Source organism: Pseudophryne corroboree, chromosome 7 (genome assembly GCF_028390025.1).
Source record: "Pseudophryne corroboree isolate aPseCor3 chromosome 7, aPseCor3.hap2, whole genome shotgun sequence".
In the NCBI taxonomy this organism is placed as follows: domain Eukaryota; kingdom Metazoa; phylum Chordata; class Amphibia; order Anura; family Myobatrachidae; genus Pseudophryne; species Pseudophryne corroboree.
In genome coordinates this window covers 67,357,681-67,384,175 of record NC_086450.1, presented here as the reverse complement: position 1 = coordinate 67,384,175, position 26,495 = coordinate 67,357,681, and the positions used below count along the sequence as shown (strand labels likewise).

At 47.8% G+C, this 26,495-nt stretch overlaps 1 protein-coding gene across 4 annotated transcripts in view; it reads right to left on the bottom strand.

Moving 5' to 3' along the window:
• Positions 1-26,495, bottom strand: part of HDAC4 (histone deacetylase 4) — a 249,405-nt gene that overhangs the window by 69,621 nt on the left and 153,289 nt on the right. For all 4 annotated transcript variants that reach the window (XR_010181903.1, XM_063933265.1, XM_063933267.1 and 1 more), the window contains one exon: positions 25,286-25,357. Coding sequence is in view for 3 of the 4 variants with exons in the window: in XM_063933265.1 (XP_063789335.1) it covers positions 25,286-25,357 (72 nt within the window). In the remaining variant the exon portion in view is untranslated. The remainder of the gene's footprint in view (positions 1-25,285; positions 25,358-26,495) is intronic.

Here is a 26,495-nt window from a genome sequence, read left to right as displayed (position 1 = left end):
TCTTTCATCAATGACGTCACTACAGACACGTTTATATACCGTATTTGCCGGCGTATAAGACGACTTTTTTGCCCTGCAAAACATGCCTCCAAGTGGGGGGGTCGTCTTATACGCCGGGTGCACTTCATACGCCGGGTGCCATAGTGGCCTCCCGATGCACTGCGGCCGCGGCGGGTCATCAGCGTGGCTGCGGCGAGCATCAGAAGCGATACAGGGGTGCCAGCCTTTTCGGCGTGACCGGCCCGTTCTGCTCGGCGGGAAGCAGCGGCGCTCCGACCCGCCCCTTGCACACGCGGTCATAATATACAGTATGTCACTTGGTATTAATAGACTGCTGCTAGTGACAGGGAGAGCAGACAGGGAGCAGGGACCAATCCAATCAGGCTTTGTATACAGCCAACAGCCAACCACAGTACTGCACCATTGTACAGTACAATACAGCATAGAAAATGTCCAGCCGTCAAACCCCTATCAACCCTATCATGGCACCAGCAAAAAGAAAGAAATATGATGCAAGTTTTAAACTTCTTTGTTCTTTTACGTTTTATTTGGTGTGTGGAAGGTGTGCGGAAGAGGGGGTAGTCTTATACGGCGAGTATATAACAAACTCTATATTTTGAGTGGAAATGTTGGGGGTCGTCTTATACGCCCAGTCGTCTTATACGCCGGCAAATACGGTACTTTGCATCAGACATAGCCCAAAGTAGGGTATAGTGGCTTTGTTTAATAAAGGGTAGCAATAAAATGAACAAAGTATTAGATGCCAAAGCAACAGTTTGGGACTATTGGCACAAAAAGCGTTAATGGGAGAAAATGAAGCCAATTCAGCATGTTGTCCATGCGGAAAAGGAGATCAAAGCTGGCGGCTTTATTATACTAGGGAAGAAAAAAAGGTTCATAAAATTATAACGAGTATAAGGGCACAGCTGCATATACATGACGCACAATCAGACACCATTGTGTTCTATAGTGGATGTGTCACTTGTGACTTTCGTTCACCAAGTACCAAGAGCAGCAAACTTGGTAGAAAGAGTTGACAGGAAGGCGGGGGAAGGTCAGGCATGTCAGGGAAGGGAGTCTGACACACTGAGCCCTACTGGAAACAAAGCAAGCTTCTCTTTTTCCCATGGGGAACTCCCCCAGCCCCTAGTCTCCAAGCAGCTCCTTTGGGTTTATCTCCCCAGGCTTACGAAAGTAGTTTGAGCGGTGACGTTAACAGGCACACAAAGAGTGCATTCAGCCCAGCGATGGCACCCTCTACAGCGTACCATTACAAAAGGGCACATCTCCCCTCACCAACTCTTCCCACAATCCAAGTCACTGTGACCTCTCAAGTGCCCAGGGTGATGCATTTGGTGGATGGTGAATGAAAAACCAACACAATGAGAAGAAAAGAGAATCTTAATTTCTTGAGAATAATAGTGGGGGGGGGATAAGGGGGAAAAAAAACCTGCCCGAGCACAGGAAATCTTAGCTGTACGCGGAGCTTGTGTTATAGGAGATATACAGCGATGGCTAGTTTAGACAATGACAAATAATCTGCAGGTTTGACAGAATAGTTAGCCAGCATTAAGAACTGTTCAGATCTTGGAATGTATTTTTTATCTGCAGCATAGATGAACACCAGGAAGTTGTACGCTATTCACAAGGTAAGGGATAGGTGGCATAGCCACCGTTATAAACCTGTAGCCAGGGTGGCAAGTAGCCACTCTGCTGCCTGAGGTGGCAACAGAAAGAGCACCTGTCTGATTTGCCTGCAGATGCATACACTTTTTCCCTTGTTCCTAGAAATTTACCTGCCAAGGAAAGCAGCCTACACTATATATTTTATTATTTTTCTTGATGGATTGTGTTTTTTGTTTGCTATCTATAGCGCCCGACATTGCGTAGATGCCCTGCCGCCTGGCATATTGGCTTGCGAACAACAACCTGTGATGGTGGCAAGAGTCAGTGTGCCACTCTGAAAAACACAAAAAAACATTGTGTTGATAACGAGGATGTTAATTCTCCCCTACGTTCTATTAAAATAAGTTATCTTTTTCTTCCTCCTTGTTTTCTTTTCGTTTTTATTAACATTTTTAACAGTGTTGCTGCAACACATTTTTTTTTAAACTGCCAGCATGTGCAAATTCATATTGTATATAGACCAATTGTTCTGTAAGTATATTGCTCTGTGGTCCTGTCAGTAAATTCTGAGGTGATGTATATGAAAATAATAAATAGATATAGTTTGAGTAGAGAGATTACACACTATCCCAGGGGTTCCCAAAGTTTTTGGCGTCACGGCACACTAGAGTGCAGAATTTTTAACAAGTACCCCTAGGCCAAAAGTTTCTTATTGAGAAATTCACACAAAAAAAAAGATAAACTAAGTAAATCGTGTTTATATGTAGTCCTTAGGGTCAGTTGTGTGGTGAGGGACAGGATTCGCTTCTGTTTGTCCACATATGTTATGATGGAAAGCCACAGCACTGGTTTTGCCTATTACACTGACCATAAATAATTTTAATTGTTCCTGGATCACCTGGAGGCACCCGGTTTGGTAACCACTGCTCTTACCTATTAGAACATACATGGTGCATGTTCCATAAACAATATTATACAGGTTCAATCCCAAACAGAGAAATAGCAGCAGCACAAAGGGGGGAATTCAATTGTGTTTCGTGCCAGCTACCACTAGATGGTGCTTCCAATGGAGCAATTCAATTGTTGCTGTTTGGCCACAGACAGCCATCGGTGCCGACATTTCTGCTCGCAGCCCCTTGCGCTGGTGGGCAGGAGTGTGCGAAAAAGTGACCCGTTTAGACGCCCAAATGGCACTTTTTGCGTCGTGCCCAGAACTTGAGATGGGTTTAGCTACTTTATGCGATTGCATCTCTTGATCTATCATCACATTAGGCGGGAGATGGGGTGCGCAAAAACAAATTGAATAGCCCCTAAGTGTTCAGTTTGATATAATTTATTGAAACATCTCAGCAAGTTCACAAGACATCCGTGTACACTTACAATAGTAATCTTCCTTGGTGACATCTCTATTTCTGGTACTGAAACGGTGTGTGTGCACTCATCATTGTACAGTACGCCAGTTTTCAAATACCCACTATTTCCAATGGATGTCCGAATAGTATCGCAAACACAACAACCAGACTCTATTACACAGCTGGACAGTCAGGGCCGGCGCCACCACTAGGCAGCTTTAGGCAGCTGCCTATGGGCGGCAGCGCTGGAAGGGCGGCACTGAGTGCAACTAAAAAATCCTCCTCACTCCCGCCTCCCTCCCGTCCTGATGACCGTGTAAGACCTGCTTTCTCCAACGGGTCCTGAAACCGCGCAAAGAGGCCACGGAGCTGCTGCAGCCAGAGGAGGAGGCCAGGGGCGGACCTTAATCGGGGACCAGGAGCGGATTTACGTTCATTGTGCAGGTTAGTTCTGTTGGGGGCACAGGTATAGCTGCCGTAGTGGCATGCAGCTAGGAAAGTCCCGCTTTTACGCACTTTACACATCTCCCGTATGTCTTAAAGTTGCAGCCACTGTTGCATGAAGGGAAATGCTCCAAGTGCTGCCGCAGCACAGCCACTGAGAGCCAGGCTCAGGCACTGCAGGCAGTCTGGGGACAGGGGTAGGCTGTTGGAGCTGCTTATCGTGCTATGTTTACATACAGATGCTCGGTTGGATTGCCTGTTAAAGCTCTTTGAATAAAGGGGTGGGCGGGGCGAGTGCCGGATTATAGGCAGGACAGACAGCCAGGGCACCCCACAAACTGACCCCTCCCCAACACTGCTGCAGACATTACCCTAACTGCCGGCTCCAGTAATCAGCACTGTTGGTGAGTTCTGTTCATTCATTCAGTCCCTGTACAGAGTGGAGTGGGCGTGACTGACAATCGTAGCCCCGCCCCCTCACGGACATAATGCCGTAAATTTGCGGGTGTATGTTGAAGGAGGCCTAATGCCATGAAGTGTCCATTCACCAAAAAGACCTGATGCTGGAACAGGTAGTACCCCCGCCCTTGCTCCAATTCTCTCACTCTTCTTGGCACTCTGTCTCTCTCTCTGACACCATAGCACCCTGTCTCCTCTCCCTCTTTCTGTCCCTGACACCCTTTCTCTCTCTGACACCTTTTCGCTCTCTCTGACACCCTCTGTCTTTCTCGCTAACCCCCATCCCTAGCACTAACTCTCTGTCCCCCCTCTCTCCCTAGCACCTGCTCTCTCTCTCTCTGACTTTCTCTCTTTCTCTCTCTCCCCCCTCTCTCTCCAGTATGACACAAGTAAAACAGAATAGCTTGTTTGTACCGAATGTAGCAGACCCAGTCCCAGCTGAGTACTATATCTTATCTGTCCTGCTTGCAATTCACATGCAAGTATTATTTGTACAAAAACTGAATTTGAACAATTAGTCTATTTGGATTTATATTACACATTGTTATGTATTAAACCTACATATTTCATTAAACTTTATATGGTTACTGATAAACACTTGAGTGTGTGTGTGAGTGTGTGTGTGTGTGTGTGTGTGTGTGTGTGTGTGTGTGTGTGTGTGTGTGTGTGTGTGTGTGTGTGTGTGTGTGCACGCGCGCGCGTGTGTTTGTGTGTGTTTATGTATGTATGTATATATACACATATATATAGTACATATACACTGCTCAAAAAAATAAAGGGAACACTAAAATAACACATCCTAGATCTGAATGAATGAAATATTCTTATTAAATACTTTGGGGCAGATGTATTAACCTGGAGAAGGCATAAGGAAGTGATAAACCAGTGATATGTGCAAGGTGATAAAGGCACCAGCCAATCAGATCCTAACTGTTAATTTACATACTGGAACTGATTGGCTGGTGCCTTTATTACCTTGCACATATCACTGGTTTATCACTTCCTTATGCCTTCTCCTGGTTAATACATCTGCCCCTTTGTTCTTTACATAGTTGAATGTGCTGACAACAAAATCACACAAAAATTATCAATGGAAATCAAATTTATTAACCCACGGAGGTCTGGATTTGGAGTCACCCTCAATATTAAAGTGGAAAAACACACTACAGGCTGATCCAACTTTGATGTAATGTCCTTAAAACAAGTCAAAATGAGGCTCAGTAGTGTGTGTGGCCACCACGTGCCTGTATGACCTCCCTACAACGCCTGGGCATGCTCCTGATGAGGTGGCGGATGGTCTCCTGAGGGATCTCCTCCCAGACCTGGACTAAAGCATCCACCAACTCCTGGACAGTCTGTGGTGCAACGTGGCGTTCGTGGATGGAGTGAGACATGATGTCCCAGATGTGCTCAATTGGATTCAGGTCTGGGGAACGGGCGGGCCAGTCCATAGCATCAATGCCTTCATCTTGCAGGAACTGCTGACACACTCCAGCCACATGAGGTCTAGCATTGTCTTGCATTAGGAGGAACACAGGGCCAACCGCACCAGCATATGGTCTCACAAGGGGTCTGAGGATCTCATCTCGGTACCTAATGGCAGTCAGGCTACCTCTGGCGAGCACATGGAGGGCTGTGCGGCCCCACAAAGAAATGCCACCCCACACCATTACTGACACACTGCCAAACCAGTCATGCTGGAGGATGTTGCAGGCAGCAGAACGTTCTCCTTGGCGTCTCCAGACTGTCACGTCTGTCACATGTGCTCAGTGAGAACCTGCTTTCATCTGTGAAGAGCACAGGGCGCCAGTGGCAAATTTGCCAATCTTGGTGTTCTCTGGCAAATGCCAAACGTCCTGCACGGTGTTGGGCTGTAAGCACAACCCCCACCTGTGGACGTCAGGCCCTCATACCACCCTCATGGAGTCTGTTTCTGATTGTTTGAGTAGACACATGCACATTTGTGGCTTGCTGGAGGTCATTTTGCAGGGCTCTGGCAGTGCTCCTCCTGTTCCTCTTTGCACAAAGGCGGAGGTAGCGGTCCTGCTGCTGGGTTGTTGCCCTCCTACGGCCTCCTCCACGTCTCCTGATGCACTGGCCTGTCTCCTGGTAGCGCCTCCATGCCCTGGACACTACGCTGACAGACACAGCAAACCTTCTTGCCACAGCTCGCATTGATGTGCCATCCTGGATGAGCTGCACTACCTGAGCCACTTGTGTGGGTTGTAGGGAGGTCATACAGGCACGTGGAGGCCACACACACTACTAAGCCTCATTTTGACTTGTTTTAAGGACATTACATCAAAGTTGGATCAGCCTGTAGTGTGTTTTTCCACTTTAATATTGAGGGTGACTCCAAATCCAGACCTCCATGGGTTAATACATTTGATTTCCGTTGATAATTTTTGTGTGATTTTGTTGTCAGCACATTCAACTATGTAAAGAACAAAGTATTTAATAAGAATATTTCATTCATTCAGAACTAGGATGTGTTATTTTAGTGTTCCCTTTATTTTTTTGAGCAGTGTATATATATATATATATATATATATATATATATATATATATATATATATATATATATATACACATACATACATACATACATACACTCTCCTGGGAATGCGGCACTCCTTGCGACTTCAAAAAAACACTTCAAACTGGCATGCTGAAGCGGTTTTTGAAGTCGCCAGCAGTGCCGCATTCCCAGGAGAGTATGCGTTTATGTCTATGGAGGCACCCGGCGCGGTAGTGCTTTATTATTGGGAGAATATATATATTTATGATATCTTCTACATTTCAAAACTGCTGACTATTTGCCTAGGGTGCAGAGAAACCTTGCACCGGCCCTGTGGACAGTCATTCAGTAAGTACTACGGAAGATCTTCAGAGGACAAAAACAGCACCGTGTTATCAGGTTTCTAAAGGGGGGAACACACTGAAAGATCCGTGCTCAAAATCTAAGCACTCTGACTAGATTGCTACGATTTTAAGCACGGATCTGCCGTGTGTATGATCCCCAGCGATAGCTATGCACGACCCCGCGCATCGCTATCACCGGTGCTAGACTGAGCCTGCATGCAGGCTCAATCTAGCGGGTCGCTCACTTCAGCGCTGTGTGAAGAGAGCGGCCCCCCGACGCGCCCCCCCCCCCCTCGCTCAGCACATCGCGCTGTGCTCAGCGGATAGAGAGATGTGTGCTGAGCGGTCTGTGTTAAGATTGCTCAGCACACATCACTCCCGTGAGTACCCCCCTTAACATGAGACGAGGCTCTGTATCACACTAAAGAGGGGTACACATGGAGAGATCCGTGCTTAATTTCTAAGCAATCTAACTAGACTGCTTATAATTAAGTACGGATCTCTCTGTGTGCATGCCCCACAGCGATAGCGATGCGCAACCTAATTAACTTCTAAGCAATCTAGTCAGATTGCTTAGAATTTAAGCACGGATCTCTCCATGTGTATCCCCCATAAGCCTTGAAGGTTGATAAAGTACAAATCAGCTCGGAACCGGCATGTACAGGCTGTGTTTGAAAAATGACAGGAGCTTATCACTCTACAAAGCTTAAGGGGGGTATACACGGGAGAGATGCGTGCTGAGCAATGCAGGGGGGGGGGGGGCGCTCATTTCGCGCTCATTGGTGAAATGAGCGACCTGCTAGATTGGCCTGCATGCAGGCTCAATCAAGCAGCGGCGATATCGATGTGCGGGGCCGAGCATCGCTATCGCTGAGGGGGGTACACACGAGTGATCTGTGCTTAAAATCTAAGCAATCTAGTCAGATTGCTTAGATTTTAAGCATGGATCTCTCCATGAGTAGTCAAAAAAAAGAGACACTCTAATACTTCACTGCTGTCCTCTGCCTAAAGGGCCCTACACACTGGACGACATTTTAGAAAGATATGAAAGATATAGTTAAAAAAATAAGATTTTACTTACCGATAAATCTATTTCTCGTAGTCCGTAGTGGATGCTGGGGACTCCGTCAGGACCATGGGGAATAGCGGCTCCGCAGGAGACAGGGCACAAAAGTAAAAGCTTTAGGATCAGGTGGTGTGCACTGGCTCCTCCCCCTATGACCCTCCTCCAAGCCTCAGTTCGGATACTGTGCCCGGACGAGCGTACACAATAAGGAAGGATTTTGAATCCCGGGTAAGACTCATACCAGCCACACCAATCACACTGTACAACCTGTGATCTGAACCCAGTTAACAGCATGATAACAGCGGAGCCTCTGAAAAGATGGCTCACAACAATAATAACCCGATTTTTGTAACAATAACTATGTACAAGTATTGCAGACAATCCGCACTTGGGATGGGCGCCCAGCATCCACTACGGACTACGAGAAATAGATTTATCGGTAAGTAAAATCTTATTTTCTCTGACGTCCTAGTGGATGCTGGGGACTCCGTCAGGACCATGGGGATTATACCAAAGCTCCCAAACGGGCGGGAGAGTGCGGATGACTCTGCAGCACCGAATGAGAGAACTCCAGGTCCTCTTTAGCCAGGGTATCAAATTTGTAGAATTTTACAAACGTGTTCTCCCCCGACCACGTAGCTGCTCGGCAGAGTTGTAATGCCGAGACCCCTCGGGCAGCCGCCCAGGATGAGCCCACCTTCCTTGTGGAATGGGCCTTGACAGATTTAGGCTGTGGCAGGCCTGCCACAGAATGTGCAAGTTGAAATGTGCTACAAATCCAACGAGCAATCGTCTGCTTAGAAGCAAGAGCACCCAGTTTGTTGGGTGCATACAGGATAACAGCGAGTCAGTTTTCCTGACTCCAGCCGTCCTGGAAACATATATTTTCAGGGCCCTGACAACATCTAGCAACTTGGAGTCCTCCAAGTCCCTAGTAGCCGCAGGTACCACAATAAGCTGGTTCAGGTGAAACGCTGACACCACCTTAGGAAGAAACTGGGGACGAGTCCGCAGCTCTGCCCTGTCCGAATGGACAATCGGATATGGCTATTGTGAGACAAAGCCGCCAATTCTGACACTCGCCTGGCCGAGGCCAGGGCCAACAGCATGGTCACTTTTCATGTGAGATATTTCAAATCCACAGATTTGAGCGGTTTAAAATGTGGTTTGAGGAATCCCAGAACTACGTTGAGATCCCACAGTGCCACTGGAGGCACAAAAAGGGGGTTGTATATGCAATACTCCCTTGACAAACTTCTGGACTTCAGGAACTGAAGCCAATTCTTTCTGGAAGAAAATTGACAGGGACGAAATTTGAACCTTAATGGACCCCAATTTGAGGCCCATAGACACTCCTGTTTGCAGGAAATGCAGGAATCGACCGAGTTGAAATTTCTTCGTGGGGCCTTCCTGGCCTCACACCACGCAACATATTTTCGCCACATGTGGTGATAATGTTTTGCGGTCACCTCCTTCCTGGCTTTGACCAGGGTAGGAATGACCTCTTCCGGAATGCCTTTTTCCCTTAGGATCTGGCGTTCCACCGCCATGCCGTCAAACGCAGCCGCGGTAAGTCTTGGAACAGACCTGGTACTTGCTGAAGCAAGTCCCTTCTTAGCGGCAGAGGCCATGAGTCCTCTGTGAGCATTTCTTGAAGTTCCGGGTGCCACGTCCTTCTTGGCCAATCCGGAGCCACGAGTATAGTTCTTACTCCTCTACGTCTTATAATTCTCAGTACCTTGGTTATGAGAAGCAGAGGAGGGAACACATACACCGACTGGTACACCCACGGTGTTACCAGAACGTCCACAGATATTGCTTGAGGGTCTCTTGACCTGGCGCAATACCTGTCCAGTTTTTTGTTCAGGCGGGACGCCATCATGTCCACCTTTGGTCTTTCCCAACGGTTCACAATCATGTGGAATACTTCCCGATGAAGTCCCCACTCTCCCGGGTGGAGGTCGTGCCTGCTGAGGAAGTCTGCTTCCCAGTTGTCCACTCCCGGAATGAACGCTGCTGACAGTGCTATCACATGATTTTTCGCCCAGCGAAGAATCCCTGCAGTCTCTGCCATTGCCCTCCTGCTTCTTGTGCCGCCCTGTCTGTTTACGTGGGCGACTGCCGTGATGTTGTCCCACTGGATCAATACCGGCTGACCTTGAAGCAGAGGTCTTGCTAAGCTTAGAGCATTGTAAATTGCTCTTAGCTCCAGTATATTTATGTGGAGAGAAGTCTCCAGACTTGATCACACTCCCTGGAAACTTTTTCCTTGTGTGACTGCTCCCCAGCCTTTCAGGCTGGCATCCGTGGTCACCAGGACCCAGTCCTGAATGCCGAATCTGTGGCCCTTTAGTAGATGAGCACTCTGCAGCCACCACAGAAGAGACACCCTTGTCCTTGGAGACAGGGTTATCCGCTGATGCATCTGAAGATGCGATCCGGACCATTTTTCCAGCAGATCCCACTGAAAAGTTCTTGCGTGAAATCTACCGAATGGAATCGCTTCGTAAGAAGCCACCATTTTTCCCAGGACCCTTGTGCAATGATGCACTGACACTTTTCCTGGTTTTAGGAGGTTCCTGACTAGCTCGGATAACTCCCTGGCTTTCTTCTCCGGGAGAAACACCTTTTTCTGGACTGTGTCCAGAATCATCCCTAGGAACAGCAGACGTGTCGTCGGAAACAGCTGCGGTTTTGGAATATTTAGAATCCACCCGTGCTGTCGTAGAACTACTTGAGATAGTGCTACTCCGACCTCCAACTGTTCTCTGGACCTTGCCCCTATCAGGAGATCGTCCATTGTCTTTGAAGAAGAATCATCATTTCGGCCATTACCTTGGTAAGGACCCGGGGTGCCGTGGACAATCCAACCGGCAGCGTCTGAAACTGATAGTGACAGTTCTGTACCACGAACCTGAGGTACCCTTGGTGAGAAGGGCAAATTGGGACATGGAGGTAAGCATCCCTGATGTCCCGGGACACCATATAGTCCCCTTCTTCCTGGTTCGCTATCACTGCTCTGAGTGACTCCATCTTGATTTGAACCTTTGTATGTAAGTGTTCAACTATTTCAGATTTAGAATAGGTCTCACCGAGCCGTCTGGCTTCAGTACCACAATATAGTGTGGAATAATACCCCTTTCCTTGTTGTAGGAGGGGTACTTTGATTATCACCTGCTGGGAATACAGCTTGTGAATTGTTTCCACTACTGCCTCCCTGTCGGAGGGAGACGTTGGTAAAGCAGACTTCAGGAACCTGCGAGGGGGAGACGTCTCGAATTTCCAATCTGTACCCCTGGGATACTACTTGTAGGATCCAGGGGTCCACTTGCGAGTGAGCCCACTGCGTGCTGAAACTCTTGAGACGACCCCCCCCACCGCACCTGAGTCCGCTTGTACGGCCCCAGCGTCATGCTGAGGACTTGGCAGAAGCGGTGGAGGGCTTCTGTTTCTGGGAATGGGCTGCCTGCTGCAGTCTTCTTCCCTTTCCTCTATCCCATGGCAGATATGACTGGCCTTTTGCCCGCTTGCCCTTATGGGGACGAAAGGACTGAGGCTGAAAAGACGTTGTCTTTTTCTCCTTTATACGGCAATACTTCCATGTGCCGTTTGGAATCTGCATCACCTGACCACTGTCGTGTCCATAAACAACTTCTGGCAGATATGGACATCGCACTTACTCTTGATGCCAGAGTGCAAATATCCCTCTGTGCATCTCGCATATATAGAAATGCATCCTTTAAATGCTCTATAGTCAATAAAATACTGTCCCTGTCAAGGGTATCAATATTTTCAGTCAGGGAATCCGACCAAGCCACCCCAGCGCTGCACATCCAGGCTGAGGCGATCGCTGGTCGCAGTATAACACCAGTATGTGTGTATATACTTTTTAGGATATTTTCCAGCCTCCTATCAGCTGGCTCCTTGAGGGCGGCCCTATCTGGAGACGGTACCGCCACTTGTTTTGATAAGCGTGTGAGCGCCTTATCCACCCTAAGGGGTGTTTCCCAACGCGCCCTAACTTCTGGCGGGAAAGGGTATACCGCCAATAATTTTCTATCGGGGGAAACCCACGCATCATCACACACTTCATTTAATTTATCTGATTCAGGAAAAACTACAGGTAGTTTTTTCACACTCCACATAATACCCTTTTTTGTGGTACTTGTAGTATCAGAAATATGTAACACCTCCTTCATTGCCCTTAACAAGTAACGTGTGGCCCTAAAGGAAAATACGTTTGTTTCTTCACCGTCGACACTGGAGTCAGTGTCCGTGTCTGTGTCTGTGTCGACCGACTGAGGTAAAAGGACGTTTTAACGCCCCTGACGGTGTTTGAGACGCCTGGACAGGTACTAATTGGTTTGCCGGCCGTCTCATGTCGTCAACCGACCTTGCAGCGTGTTGACATTATCACGTAATTCCTTAAATAAGCCATCCATTCCGGTGTCGACTCCCTAGAGAGTGACATCACCATTACAGGCAATTGCTCCGCCTCCTCACCAACATCGTCCTCATACATGTCGACACACACGTACCGACACACAGCACACACACAGGGAATGCTCTGATAGAGGACAGGACCCCACTAGCCCTTTGGGGAGACAGAGGGAGAGTTTGCCAGCACACACCAAAAACGCTATAATTATACAGGGACAACCTTTATATAAGTGTTTTTCCCTTATAGCATTTTAATATATATATAGTCATATCGCCAAATAAGTGCCCCCCCTCTCTGTTTTAACCCTGTTTCTGTAGTGCAGTGCAGGGGAGAGCCTGGGAGCCTTCCCACCAGCATTTCTGTGAGGGAAAATGGCGCTGTGTGCTGAGGAGAATAGGCCCCGCCCCCATTTCGGCGGGCTTCTTCTCCCGTTTTTCTGAGACCTGGCAGGGGTTAAATACATCCATATAGCCCCCAGGGGCTATATGTGATGTATTTTTAGCCAGAATAAGGTACTATCATTGCTGCCCAGGGCGCCCCCCCCCAGCGCCCTGCACCCTCAGTGACCGCTGCTATGAAGTGTGCTGACAACAATGGCGCACAGCTGCAGTGCTGTGCGCTACCTTATGAAGACTGAAAAGTCTTCTGCCGCCGGTTTCTGGACCTCTTCACTTTTCGGCATCTGCAAGGGGGTCGGCGGCGCGGCTCCGGGACGAACCCCAGGGTGAGACCTGTGTTCCGACTCCCTCTGGAGCTAATGGTGTCCAGTAGCCTAAGAAGCCAATCCATCCTGCACGCAGGTGAGTTCACTTCTCTCCCCTAAGTCCCTCGATGCAGTGAGCCTGTTGCCAGCAGGATTCACTGAAAATAAAAAACCTAACAAAACTTTTACTCTAAGCAGCTCTTTAGGAGAGCCACCTAGATTGCACCCTTCTCGGCCGGGCACAAAAATCTAACTGAGGCTTGGAGGAGGGTCATAGGGGGAGGAGCCAGTGCACACCACCTGATCCTAAAGCTTTTACTTTTGTGCCCTGTCTCCTGCGGAGCCGCTATTCCCCATGGTCCTGACGGAGTCCCCAGCATCCACTAGGACGTCAGAGAAATGTACGATATATCATTCAGTGTGGAGGCACAGACGATGAACGATGCGAGTCCTTCCAGTCGTTCATCGTTGGTCTATGATCGTTTATTATTGCAAGCCAATTTGGACGCTATAGATTTGCAATGTCAAATCGTTCATACAAATCGTTCAATGTGTACGCAAAAAAATTGTTACTGAAAAAAATGTTCATTGTTCAAATCGCCCAGTGCGTAGGGCCCTTAACACTCTGGTACTTCACTGCTGTCCTTTATTTGTGTGGTGCGCTGGTGTGGATTGGGCCAAAGGTGAACCCCTATAATGTTAGGAACCTGCCTGATGAGGTTTACCTTGACTAACGGTGGGCGGGCTCATAATATTGACCAATTTTATCTTCAAATATGATGTATACTTATTAAATGTATAATTCTAATGGTTGTACGGTGCACCTGCTCTCTTTTTTCTATAACAGGAAGTCTCAGCTAGGCAGCACATCACATATAAGTAGCTAGGGTGTGCAGTCCAGGTCCTCTTTCCCCATATGCCCCATAGTCAGTAATGACTACACCTATGCCCCAGCAAGGAGATCTGGAAAACATGCACTGTTAGCGTGTCCTGAGGACTAGGTTTGAGAAGCACATGCTTTTTCACCATAAGAACTTCTGTCAGAGGATAAATACTATACAAAGAAAAGAAAGAAAAAAAAAGGATGTGCATATTCATCAGCAGGAATAAGATCACAGTACAGAGCAGACTGCGGGGTTATTTCCGTCAGAGAGAGAGAGAGAGAGAGAGAGAGAGAGAGAGGCTGCGAGCTCAACCTGTTGTCATCGTATTGGTGTCATCGGAAGCTCATTCATGTCCCTGAAGCAGCCGCCCACTCCAGCCTGTCTTCTGCTTCCCTCATTAGTGTTCCAAAGATGCTCCGTATGGCACAGAACGCCCCCGTCAGCAGGAAGGTGACTCACCAGAGCCCAGCAGGTGAATCACACACCCTGGAGACAGTCGCAGATAGGAGCATGTCAAGAGCCGCTCTGTTGGCAAATGCAGCTTTAAACCCCACAGAGTGCTTGCTGGAGGACCGCTCGTCCACACACACACAGAACTAGAAGAGTCTGATCCGATGACAAACCCACGTACAGACCACACAGCTGTGCAATGGCCTCATATGAAGACAACAGAACTCTTATGAGCTTTAGGTGTAGTGATGCCAGAAATCAGCTACAAGGCCTATGTAGGAGCTGAGTGACAGGAGTCTAGCACACCTGATATAAAAAGGCTTCACCTGCAAAAATCACTCATTTTGCAGATGTTATCCGGCTCCACAACATAAGCACCTATGGGACTCAAATTTGTATTTCGGTCACAGAATCTAAAAGGAGACATGTTGTGGGCTTCACAATAGGTTATTATTTTTATTTTTGTATGCAGAGGAAAGATTTACCCAGCACGGGCTTGTAACAATCCCACTAAACACAAAGCCTGCGTGTATAGCGTTCATACACACCGAACACTCCGAGGAATACTCGTGTGTAGAAACGTACATGCATAATGGATAAACCTTCAACATTTGAAAAGCAACTTGCAGCGTTGTACTACAAATAAAAGTGCACAACAGCAAAACCACCATCACCTGCACTACGTGACAAACTCTGAACGCTGAACCCGTCGCACTCCCAAGCACCACAGGGGCAGCCTGATAACACAGCTTCAGGAGATTCTCAGAATACTTCATTAAGTTCCAGTCCTAGAAAAAGTTGTTCTCTCTCAAAGTTTTGAAAAGATAAATATATGACTTTTTGGAGATTCTTAGGGCGGAATTCAAATGTTATTCACGCTGCAGCCACTAGATGGCATTGAACGGAGCTATTCAAATGTAGCTCCATTCGGGAGGGATCGGATGCTGGCGTCTACATTTCAGCTCCGGGGGTGTCTGGCTGAAATATGTGAAAAGTGATCCGTTTAGGCGCCCAGGGGGTACTTTTCCCAATCGCGCCCATTAGTTTAGTCGGGTTTAGCAACTTTATGCGATAGCGGGCATCAATTTTATATCGCCCCCTGCGATGTACTTTAGACGAGAGATCGGGGGCGATAACATTTGAATTAACACCTTAGGATTAGGGTTATAGAATATATAAAAAAAAAAATCATATTTACATTCTGGTGTCGCCATGCAGACATTCTGAGGGCGATTCAATTTTATTTCTGTATTTTTATTTTTAAAAAATTTAAGACACCAGCCACTAGGTGGCGCCCGACAGCAGCAATTCAATTGTTCCGCCGTTTGGGTGCGATCACCGCCAGCATTTCTTCTCGCAGCCTCCCAAGGTGGCGAGCGGAAATGCGCTTAACGTGTCCCATTTAGGTGTCCTGATGGGACTTTTCTTATCGCAGGCGCATTTTAAGTCTGCTTTGTGCTGCTAAACTCTGCGCTTTTGGGCGCCTGAAAAGTAATGGGTGCCCGATCGGAGCAGCAACTGAATTGCTCTGACAGGTGCCCAGAAAAAAAAAAAAAACATTTTAAATGCCCCCTTAGAATGTGTCAAATGTTTAACCATGTTGACCTAAATGCATGCCTACATATTGATTCTCAACCTAACTACTGTAGACATTTGTTTGTCAACATCTGAATGCCAACAAGTTATACCACACCCACCTTCCATGCTTGAGTTAATACTACAATAGTATACTGTGTCGGCATCTAAATTAGAGCCTCACTAGAGCATTATTTCATCATGCAATAGTTGTCCGTCACACGAATATAACCTGGGCTCGCACATCCTCACATTACATATCTAGAACATGGACCATATTTAATCTTCTACTTTAGTCTTCAATTAGGCCCAACATCAGCAGTAATGTTTTTATAGGTACATTGGTCAACCCCAGTCTACAGTGCCCACAGCAAGACATTTCCAGGTCTGACAATTCTGTCCCATTAGCCTGGCACCAAACTACAACTTCTATGCCTAATGCAAAGCTTCATCAGACAAAGGTCAACGATGACCTAGCGGTCGCCAACAGTAAGTATGGGAGTTAGTTGGCAGAAAGAGAGGTGTTTACTATGAGAGGGACACAGCCAATTGTCTATTAGAGCAGTGGTTTCCAAACTTTTTTGAATCACTGTACCCTAGAGTATCAGAAGTTTTTTCACGGCACCCCTAGGCCAAAATTTCTTATTGAGAAATTTAGAAGAAAAAAAAAAATAAGAATTTACTTACCGATAATTCTATTTCTCGGAGTCCGTAGTGGATGCTGGGGTTCCTGAAAGGACCATGGGGGAATAGCGGCTCCGCAGGAGACAGGGCACAAAAGTAAAGCTTTTACAGGTCAGGTGGTGTGTACTGGCTCCTCCCCCTATGACCCTCCTCCAGACTCCAGTTAGGTACTGTGCCCGGACGAGCGTACACAATAAGGGAGGATTTTGAATCCCGGGTAAGACTCATACCAGCCACACCAATCACACCGTACAACTTGTGATCTAAACCCAGTTAACAGTATGATAACAGAGGAGCCTCTGAAAGATGGCTTCCTAAACAATAACCCGAATTAGTTAACAATAACTATGTACAAGTATTGCAGATAATCCGCACTTGGGATGGGCGCCCAGCATCCACTACGGACTCCGAGAAATAGAATTATCGGTAAGTAAATTCTTATTTTCTCTATCGTCCTAAGTGGATGCTGGGGTTCCTGAAAGGACCATGGGGATTATACCAAAGCTCCCAAACGGGCGGGAGAGTGCGGATGACTCTGCAGCACCGAATGAGAGAACTCCAGGTCCTCCTTTGCCAGGGTATCAATTTTGTAAAAATTTACAAACGTGTTCTCCCCTGACCACGTAGCTGCTCGGCAGAGTTGTAATGCCGAGACCCCTCGGGCAGCCGCCCAAGATGAGCCCACCTTCCTTGCGGAATGGGCCTTAACAGATTTAGGCTGTGGCAGGCCTGCCACAGAATGTGCAAGTTGAATTTTGTTACAAATCCAACGAGCAATCGACTGCTTAGAAGCAGGTGCACCCAACTTGTTGGGTGCATACAGTATAAACAGCGAGTCAGATTTTCTGACTCCAGCCGTCCTTTAAATGTATATTTTTAAGGCTCTGACAACGTCCAACAACTTGGAGTCCTTCAAGTCGTCTGTAGCCGCAGGCACTACAATAGGCTGGTTCAGGTGAAACGCTGATACCACCTTAGGGAGAAAATGCGGACGCGTCCGCAGCTCTGCCCTATGTCGAATGGAAAATTAAATAAGGGCTTTTATAAAACAAAGCTGCCAGTTCAGATACTCTCCCGGCCGAAGCCAGGGCCAGTAACATAGTCACTTTCCATGTGAGATATTTCAAATCCACATTCTTTAGTGGTTCAAACCAATTGGATTTGAGGAAATCTAAAACTACATTTAGATCCCACGGTGCCACCTTAGGCACCACAGGAGGCTGTATATGCAGTACTCCTTTGATAAAATCTGGACCTCAGGGACTGAGGCCAATTCTTTTTGGAAGAATATTGATAGGGCCGAAATTTGAACCTTAATAGATCCCAATTTGAGACCCATAGACAATCCTGATTGCAGGAAATGTAGGAAAACGACCCAGTTGAAATTCCTCCATCGGAGCACTCCGCTGCTCGCACCACGCAACATATTTTCGCCAAATACGGCGATAATGCTTCGCGGTGACTTCCTTCCTTGCCTTTATCAAGGTAGGAATGACTTCTTCTGGAATGCCTTTTCCTTTTAGGATCTGGCATTCAAACGCCATGCCGTCAAACGCAGCCGCGGTAAGTCTTAAAAAAGACAAGGACCCTGCTGAAGCAGGTCCCTTCTCAGAAGTAGAGGCCACGGATCGTCCGTGACCATCTCTTGAAGTTCCGGGTACCAAGTCCTTCTTGGCCAATCCGGAGCCACTAGTCTTACTCCTCTTTGCCGTATAATCCTCAATACCTTTGGTATGAGAGGCAGAGGAGGAAACACATATACCGACTGGTACACCCAAGGTGTTACCAGCGCGTCCACAGCTATTGCCTGCGGATCTCTTGACCTGGCGCAATACCTGTCCAGTGTTTTGTTGAGGCGAGACGCCATCATGTCCACCATTGGTTTTACCCAACGGTTTAATAGCATGTGGAAAACTTCTGGATGAAGTCCCCACTCTCCCGGGTGAAAGTCGTGTCTGCTGAGGAAGTCTGCTTCCCAGTTGTCCACGCCCGGGATGAATACTGCTGACAGTGCTATCACGTGATTCTCCGCCCAGCGAAGGATCCTGGCAGCTTCTGCCATTGCCCTCCTGCTTCTTGTGCCGCCCTGTCTGTTTACATGGGCGACTGCCGTGATGTTGTCCGACTGGATCAACACCGGTCTTCCTTGAAGCAGAGGTTCCGCCTGGCTTAGAGCATTGTAGATTGCTCTTAGTTCCAGAATGCTTATGTGAAGAGACTTTTTCAGGCTCGACCACACTCCCTGGAAATTTCTTCCCTGTGTGACTGCTCCCCAGCCTCTCAGGCTGGCATCCGTGGTCACCAGGATCCAATCCTGCATGCCGAATCTGCAGCCCTCCAATAGATGAGCCTCCTGCAACCACCACAGAAGGGATACCCTTGTCCTCGGCGACAGGGTTATCCGCAGGTGCATCTGAAGATGCGACCCTGACCATTTGTCCAACAGATCCCTTTGCATGGAATCTGCCGAAAGGGATTGCTTCGTAAGAAGCTACCATTTTTTCCCAGGACTCTTGTGCATTGATGTACAGACACCTTTCCTGGTTTTAGGAGGTTCCTGACCAGGTCAGATAACTCCTTGGCTTTTTCTTCGGGAAGAAAAACCTTTTTCTGAACTGTGTCCAGAATCATCCCCAGGAACAGCAGACGAGTTGTCGGCATTAATTGGGATTTTGGAATATTCAGAATCCATCCGTGCTGCTTTAGCACCTCTTGAGATAGTGCTAAACCCATCTCTAGCTGTTCTCTGGACCTTGCCCTTATTAGGAGATCGTCCAAGTATGGGATAATTAATACGCCTTTTCTTCGAAGAAGAAATATTATCTCGGCCATTACCTTTGTAAAGACCCGAGGTGCCGTGGACAAACCAAACGGCAGCGTCTGAAACTGATAGTGACAGTTTTGTACAACGAACCTGAGGTACCCCTGTGTGAGGGGTAATTGGAACGTGGAGATACGCATCCTTGATGTCCAAGGATACCATAAAGTCCCCTTCTTCCAGGTTCGCTATCACTGCTCTGAGTGACTCCATCTTGAACTTGAACTTCTTTATGTACAGGTTCAAGGACTTCAGATTTAGAATAGGCCTTACCGAGCCATCCGGCTTCGGTACCACAAAAAGAGTGGAATAATACCCCTTCCCTTGTTGTAGAAGAGGTACCTTGACTATCACCTGCTGAGAATACAGCTTGTGAATGGCTTCCAAAACCGTCTCCCTTCCTGAGGGGGACGTTGGTAAAGCAGACTTCAGGAAACGGCGAGGTGGCTCTGTCTCTAATTTCAACCTGTACCCCTGAGATATTATCTGCAGGATCCAGGGATTTACCTGCGAGTGAGCCCACTGCGCGCTGTAATTCTTGAGACGACCGCCTACCGCCCCCGAGTCCGCTTGCGAAGCCCCAGCGTCATGCTGAGGCTTTTGTAGAAGCCGGGGAGGGCTTCTGTTCCTGGGAAGGAGCTGCCTGTTGCTGTCTCTTCCCTCGTCCTCTGCCTCGTGGCAGATATGAATAGCCCTTTGCTCTCTTATTTTTAAAGGAACGAAAGGGCTGCGGTTGAAAAGTCGGTGCCTTTTTCTGTTGGGGAGTGACTTGAGGTAGAAAGGTGGATTTCCCGGCCGTAGCCGTGGCCACCAAATCCGATAGACCGACCCCAAATAACTCCTCTACGCATCGCCTGTCCACTGTCGTGTCCATAAAGCTCTTCTGGCCGAAATGGACATAGCACTTACCCGTGATGCCAGTGTGCAGATATCTCTCTGTGCATCACGCATATAAAGAAATGCATCCTTTATTTGTTCTAACGACAGTAAAATATTGTCCCTGTCCAGGGTATCAATATTTTCGATCAGGGACTCTGACCAAACTACCCCAGCACTGCACATCCAGGCAGTCGCAATAGCTGGTCGTAGTATAACACCTGCATGTGTGTATGTACCTTTTTGGATATTTTCCATCCTCCTATCTGATGGATCTTTAAGTGCGGCCGTCTCAGGAGAGGGTAACGCCACTTGTTTTGATAAGCGTGTTAGCGCTTTGTCCACCCTAGGAGGTGTTTCCCAGCGCTCCCTAACCTCTGGCGGGAAAGGGTATAAAGCCAATAACTTCTTTGAAATTAGCAGTTTTTTATCGGGGCACCCCACGCTTCATTACACACGTCATTTAATTCTTCTGATTCGGTAAAAACTACTGGTAGTTTTTTCACACCCCACATAATACCCTGTTTAGTGGTACCTGTAGTATCAGCTAAATGTAACATCTCCTTTATTGCCAAAATCATATAACGTGTGGCCCTACTGGAAAATACGGTTGATTCGTCACCTTCACCACCGGAATCAGTGCCTGTGTCTGGGTCTGTGTCGACCGACTGAGGCAAGGGGCGTTTTACAGCCCCTGACGGTGTTTGAGGCGCCTGGACAGGCACTAATTGAGTGTCCGGCCGCCTCATGTCGGCAAACGACTGCTTAAGCGAGTTGACGCTATCCCGTAATTCCACAAATAAAGGCATCCATTCTGGTGTCGACCCCCTAGGAGGTGACATCCTCATATTTGGCAATTGCTCCGCCTCCACACCAATAACGTCCTCATACATGTCGACACACACGTACCGACACACAGCAGACACACAGGGAATGCTCTATACGAAGACAGGACCCACTAGCCCTTTGGGGAGACAGAGGGAGAGTCTGCCAGCACACACCAAAAAGCGCTATATATGACAGGGATAGCCTTATGATTAAGTGCTCCCTTATAGCTGCTTTTATATTAATATATTGCCATTTATTTTGCCCCCCCTCTCTGTTATACCCTGTTTCTGTAGTGCAGTGCAGGGGAGAGACCTGGGAGCCTTCCTGACCAGCGGAGCTGTGACAGAAAATGGCGCCGTGTGCTGAGGAGATAGGCCCCGCCCCTTTTTCGGCGGGCTCATCTCCCGCTATTTAGTACATTTAGGCAGGGGTAAATATCTCCATATAGCCTCTGGGGCTATATGTGAGGTATTTTTAGCCTTTTTAAAGGTTTTCATTTGCCTCCCAGGGCGCCCCCCCCCCAGCGCCCTGCACCCTCAGTGACTGCCGTGTGAAGTGTGCTGAGAGGAAAATGGCGCACAGCTGCAGTGCTGTGCGCTACCTTAAGAAGACTGCAGGAGTCTTCAGCCGCCGATTCTGGACCTCTTCTTGCTTCAGCATCTGTGAGGGGGCCGGCGGCGTGGCTCCGGTGACCATCCAGGCTGTACCTGTGATCGTCCCTCTGGAGCTTCATGTCCAGTAGCCAAGAAGCCAATCCATCCTGCACGCAGGTGAGTTCACTTCTTCTCCCCTCTGTCCCTCGTTGCAGTGATCCTGTTGCCAGCAGGAATCACTGTAAAATAAAAAACCTAAGCTAAACTCTCTAAGCAGCTCTTTATGAGAGCCACCTAGAATTGCACCCTTCTCGGCCGGGCACAAAAATCTAACTGGAGTCTGGAGGAGGGTCATAGGGGGAGGAGCCAGTACACACCACCTGACCTGTAAAAGCTTTACTTTTGTGCCCTGTCTCCTGCGGAGCCGCTATTCCCCCATGGTCCTTTCAGGAACCCCAGCATCCACTTAGGACGATAGAGAAAATAGTTTGAATTGGTCCTGGACCACCAACCTGAGGCACCCCTGCAAGTGTCCCGCAGCAGCACACATTTTGAGAACCACAGTATAAAGCCCCGTACACGCGGGGAGACGTGTGCTGAGCGATCTAGCACAGACCACTCAGCACACATCTCTCCCCCCGCTCAGCACACTGCGCAACTTATGCTGAGCGAGGAGAGGGGGTGCGCTCACTTCACACAGCATTGAAGTAAGCGGATCTACCAGATTTGGCATGCATGCCAAATCTAGAGTCAGAAATAGCGATGTATGGGATCGCGATCGATATCGCTATGGGCATACACACGGAGAGATCCGTGCTGAATTTCTAAGCAATCTCGTCAGGTTGCTTAGAATTTAAGCACGGATCTCTCCGTGTGTATGCCCCCTTTAGAGTATTACATGGAAATTACTAGAAATCAGTTGACAATATATACTCAGTCAGGGGAGCTCTATGTAAAGTAACCAGTTTTTATAAATAAATCAAGAGCAAATTCTGTAGCTCAGAATTGGAGCCAAGTACACTGCAGTAATGATAGAGTGTTACAGTATAATGTAGAGTATGTTTGTATCTTGGGGCTCACTGAAAAGTTCTTTAATTAACAGGATTTAACAGACAGGACGTCATGGGGGGAGTAGGTTTATCTGACCGTCTGTAGGTGGCGCAATGCTTTGCTTTTGTGGACCATGACCACAAATATTACACCTGCCTACAGATTAAACCTAGCACTGAAGTGATAAAGGGACATTGTGACAAATTAGAACTGTAAATGACAAACTGCAATTGAGCATTTAGGGGGAGATGTACTAAGCAGTGATAAAAGTGGAGAAGTGAGCCAGTGGAGATGTTGCCTGTGGCAATCAATCAGCATTGATGTAACATTTATAATTTGCATACTATAGAAGTATACAGAGCAGCTGATTGGTTGCCATGGGCAACTTCTCCACATTTATTACTGCTTAGTACATGTCCCGCTATTATTTTGGCAATACACACACATATTAAACATAAGAGGTGAAAGCAGAAGGTTTCAGAGGCCGCAGGCGGTACTGGAGCAGCTCAGCTGGAATGCCACCTCCTTAGGGTTCTGATGTGATCCCTACTTTATAACACATCCACACAATATCTATATACAGTACGTATGGTATCCGGTCTCTAGTTCGACCACACTTAGGTCGACAGTCACCACATGCATTAGGTCGACACGGTTTCTAGGTTGACATGACAAAAGGTCGACATGAGGACATGACAAAAGGTCGACATGAGTTCTTCGCAAAAAAAATTCTTAATTTTTTTAACTTTTTCATACTTTACGATTCACGTGGACTACAATTGGGAATGGTAACCTGTGCCGAGCGCAGCGAGCCATGCGAGGGGACACGGTGCACTAATTGGGGTTCACGGTCACTCTACGAAGAAAATGACACTAATTCTTTTTCTTTCTTTTTTTAACTCATGTCGACCGTGCTCATGTCGACCTATTATGGGTGTCGACTCAGTTACTGTCGACCTAGATACTGTCGACCCTATGTACCACACCCATATGTATATACACCAAGCAGTAGGCTCTATAACTAAACCAATCACTAACGCTCCCAATCGGATTTGGTTTGGAATATGCCAATTTCAAACAAAACGTGACAATATCATGTCAATTACGTCTGACAGCTGTCAGTAATTGTTAAATTTGCTGTGTGCGAGGCCAGTGTAAAAAGGACATCGGCACGCACCTCTTCTGTACAGGCAGGGAAGAGACATTAGGGCGAGGCAGCCAACTTGGGCGCGCTCAGCTGCTGTTATGTTTCTTCATTCATCTTAGACCATACCATGTAGGAACTTACCCGTATATACTCGAGTATAAGTCGACCCGAATATATGGCGAGGCACCTAATTTTACCACAAAAACCTGGGAAAACTTATTGACTCGAGTATAAGCCTAGGGGGTAATATTCGTTGCCAGGGGTTTCATGCATCGGGTGTCATGCTCGTTGCTAGGGGGTAATGCTTGTTGCCAGGGATTTCATGAGCTGAGTGTTGTGCTTGTAACCAGGGGGTAATGCTTGTCGCTAGGGCCGTGCTCCCAGTGCCAGGTACATATACACCCCCAGTGCCAGGTACACATATACCCCCCAGTGCCAATATGCTTCCCCAGTGCCACATATGCCCCCCCCCCCTCTTCCCAAGTGCCAAATATGCTCCCCCAGTGCCAGGTACAACTTCCCCTCCCCGCTCCCCCGCTGTTTTGTGAAGGAGGGACACGGAGGGCACAGCGCGCGCCTCTCCTGTGTCTCCGGTGGCAGCAGCGGGTCTGTTAAATGAAGTGCCGGTTCGTGAGCCAATTAGAGCTCACGAACAAGTACTTCATTTAATAGACGCGCCGCTGCCGCCGGAGACGCAGGAGGAACACAGGAGAGGCGCACGCTGTGCCCTCCGTGTCCCTCCTTCCCAGGCAGCAGAGATCAGTGGCGGCTAGGGAGCCCCGCAGCCCTGCGCTCCCCCAAGCGATCGCAGGGGCTGCGGGCCCCTAGTTACGCCACTGGGTCCTGGAGCACCACTCGAGTATAAGCCGAGGGGGGTCTTTTTCAGCACAAAAAATGTGCTGAGAAACTCTGCTTATACTCGAGTATATACGGTACATTCTAAATCCCTGCATACACAAACACACGGTCCATTTTATTTTGTGAAACATTGTTTAAACCTAAGAGTAGAGACCTTGGATGTACACCGGAGCGGTGGGAGGTAACCCATACATACATGGGGAGAACATAAAAACTCCACACACAAGTCCTTGGTTGGAATCAAACCCATGACCCCATTGCTGAGAGTCAGCAACGCTAACCCTTTGTGTCACCGTCCACATATACATATAATTATAAAAAATTGAGAAGAAGAAAAAACCAGAGTTGGACAGCTTCACCATGAAGCCATGAGGGATTGTAGATGTTATGTCATCTTGGGAAGGAGGGAGTGAGTGGAACAGTGACAAATTGCTCATTGCTCTCAGCCATTTCATTAGTTCTTGAAAGGCATGCCAATTGTTAACTGCACGAATGCAGCACAGAAGCTTGTTAACGGTCACAATATCAACCGCAATGTGCACGGCTAGTAAGCATGTGGGTGTACTCACCAGTGCTTGGCATGTGTTTGGCACGAGTCTGCGTTAGAAGCTCCACTGGTTGGTCCCGACCAGATATTCCATCTGTAAAGAGAGAAGAGGTGGTGTGAGATCTGCAGCCCGTCACGCTCTGAGCACAGGACATACAATGAGCGAACAGTACACACAATTATCTTGTTAAAAAAAAAAAAAATGGATGACGGAGGACAGCGTATGGGAGTGTGATCAAACCCTGCCTGATGTCTGTGCACTAAGGAGACTGAGAGTATGCCTTGTCTGTCAGGTTGCCGATCTGTGAAGAGATGACCCTGAGCTGATGTCTCCAAGCACACAGCCAAAGAAGGTCTCCAAGCAGAGCCCATCTGATGCCTGCACTGCAAGGGAAGAGCAAACGCTCTCCGTTTCATGTCTTAGGGAGCTCAGAGAACTGAGGGGAGCGGAGAAAGCCCCCGTCTGATGTCTGTGTGGATTCCGTATGTGCTATTCATGCAGTCCCTGTGGAACACCTGCCTTATTTGAATTAATAAAAAGGCTTCTCCGTTTTGAATTTAGAGAGGAGAACCGGTGATAAATGAGACTCTTCTGGAAGGAGGGGGGGGGGGGGGGAAGAAGCAGAAAAGGCTATTCATTCTGGGGCAGTTAGATGACAATACGGTGCAGCTGCCGACTGGAATAAAAACCCAGGAGGCGGAGGCTATAAATAGCTCAGAAAGAGACGGCGTAGGGAGCCGGCAGATTAAAATGCAGAAACACGCAGAGCAAGGAGAGAGCGCAGTTCCCAGGACTTCACAGGCAGCTCTTTATAGAAAAGAAATCCTGGCCAAAGGAAAGGGATGAAATAAAAGCTACAGGAGGAGGTGGTGCGAGTGATACGGTGCTGTGGGAAAGGCTGCTTCATTCAGCGCTTGTCTGGTCAGCAGAAGTCAGAAGCTCATTACTCTGGCCATGTAAATGTTGGTGTCATGAGGTTCTGAGGATGATCAGAGCAATCTACTTAACTCCATGCAGGGAACACTATTCTATTCATCCAGAATGGTCTACATATACGTCAGAAGACAAATTACTTATGTGGACCTTTACGTATAACGCAGAGCTTTAAGGGCCAGCTTATGGATCACAAGACTTTTAAGGGCATTAAGAAAATTTGGAATGAGCTAGAGGAGCCGTATAATCTTGCTGTACAGCACCGAATAGGGGATGTCAGTGCAGCAGTCAGCGGGAC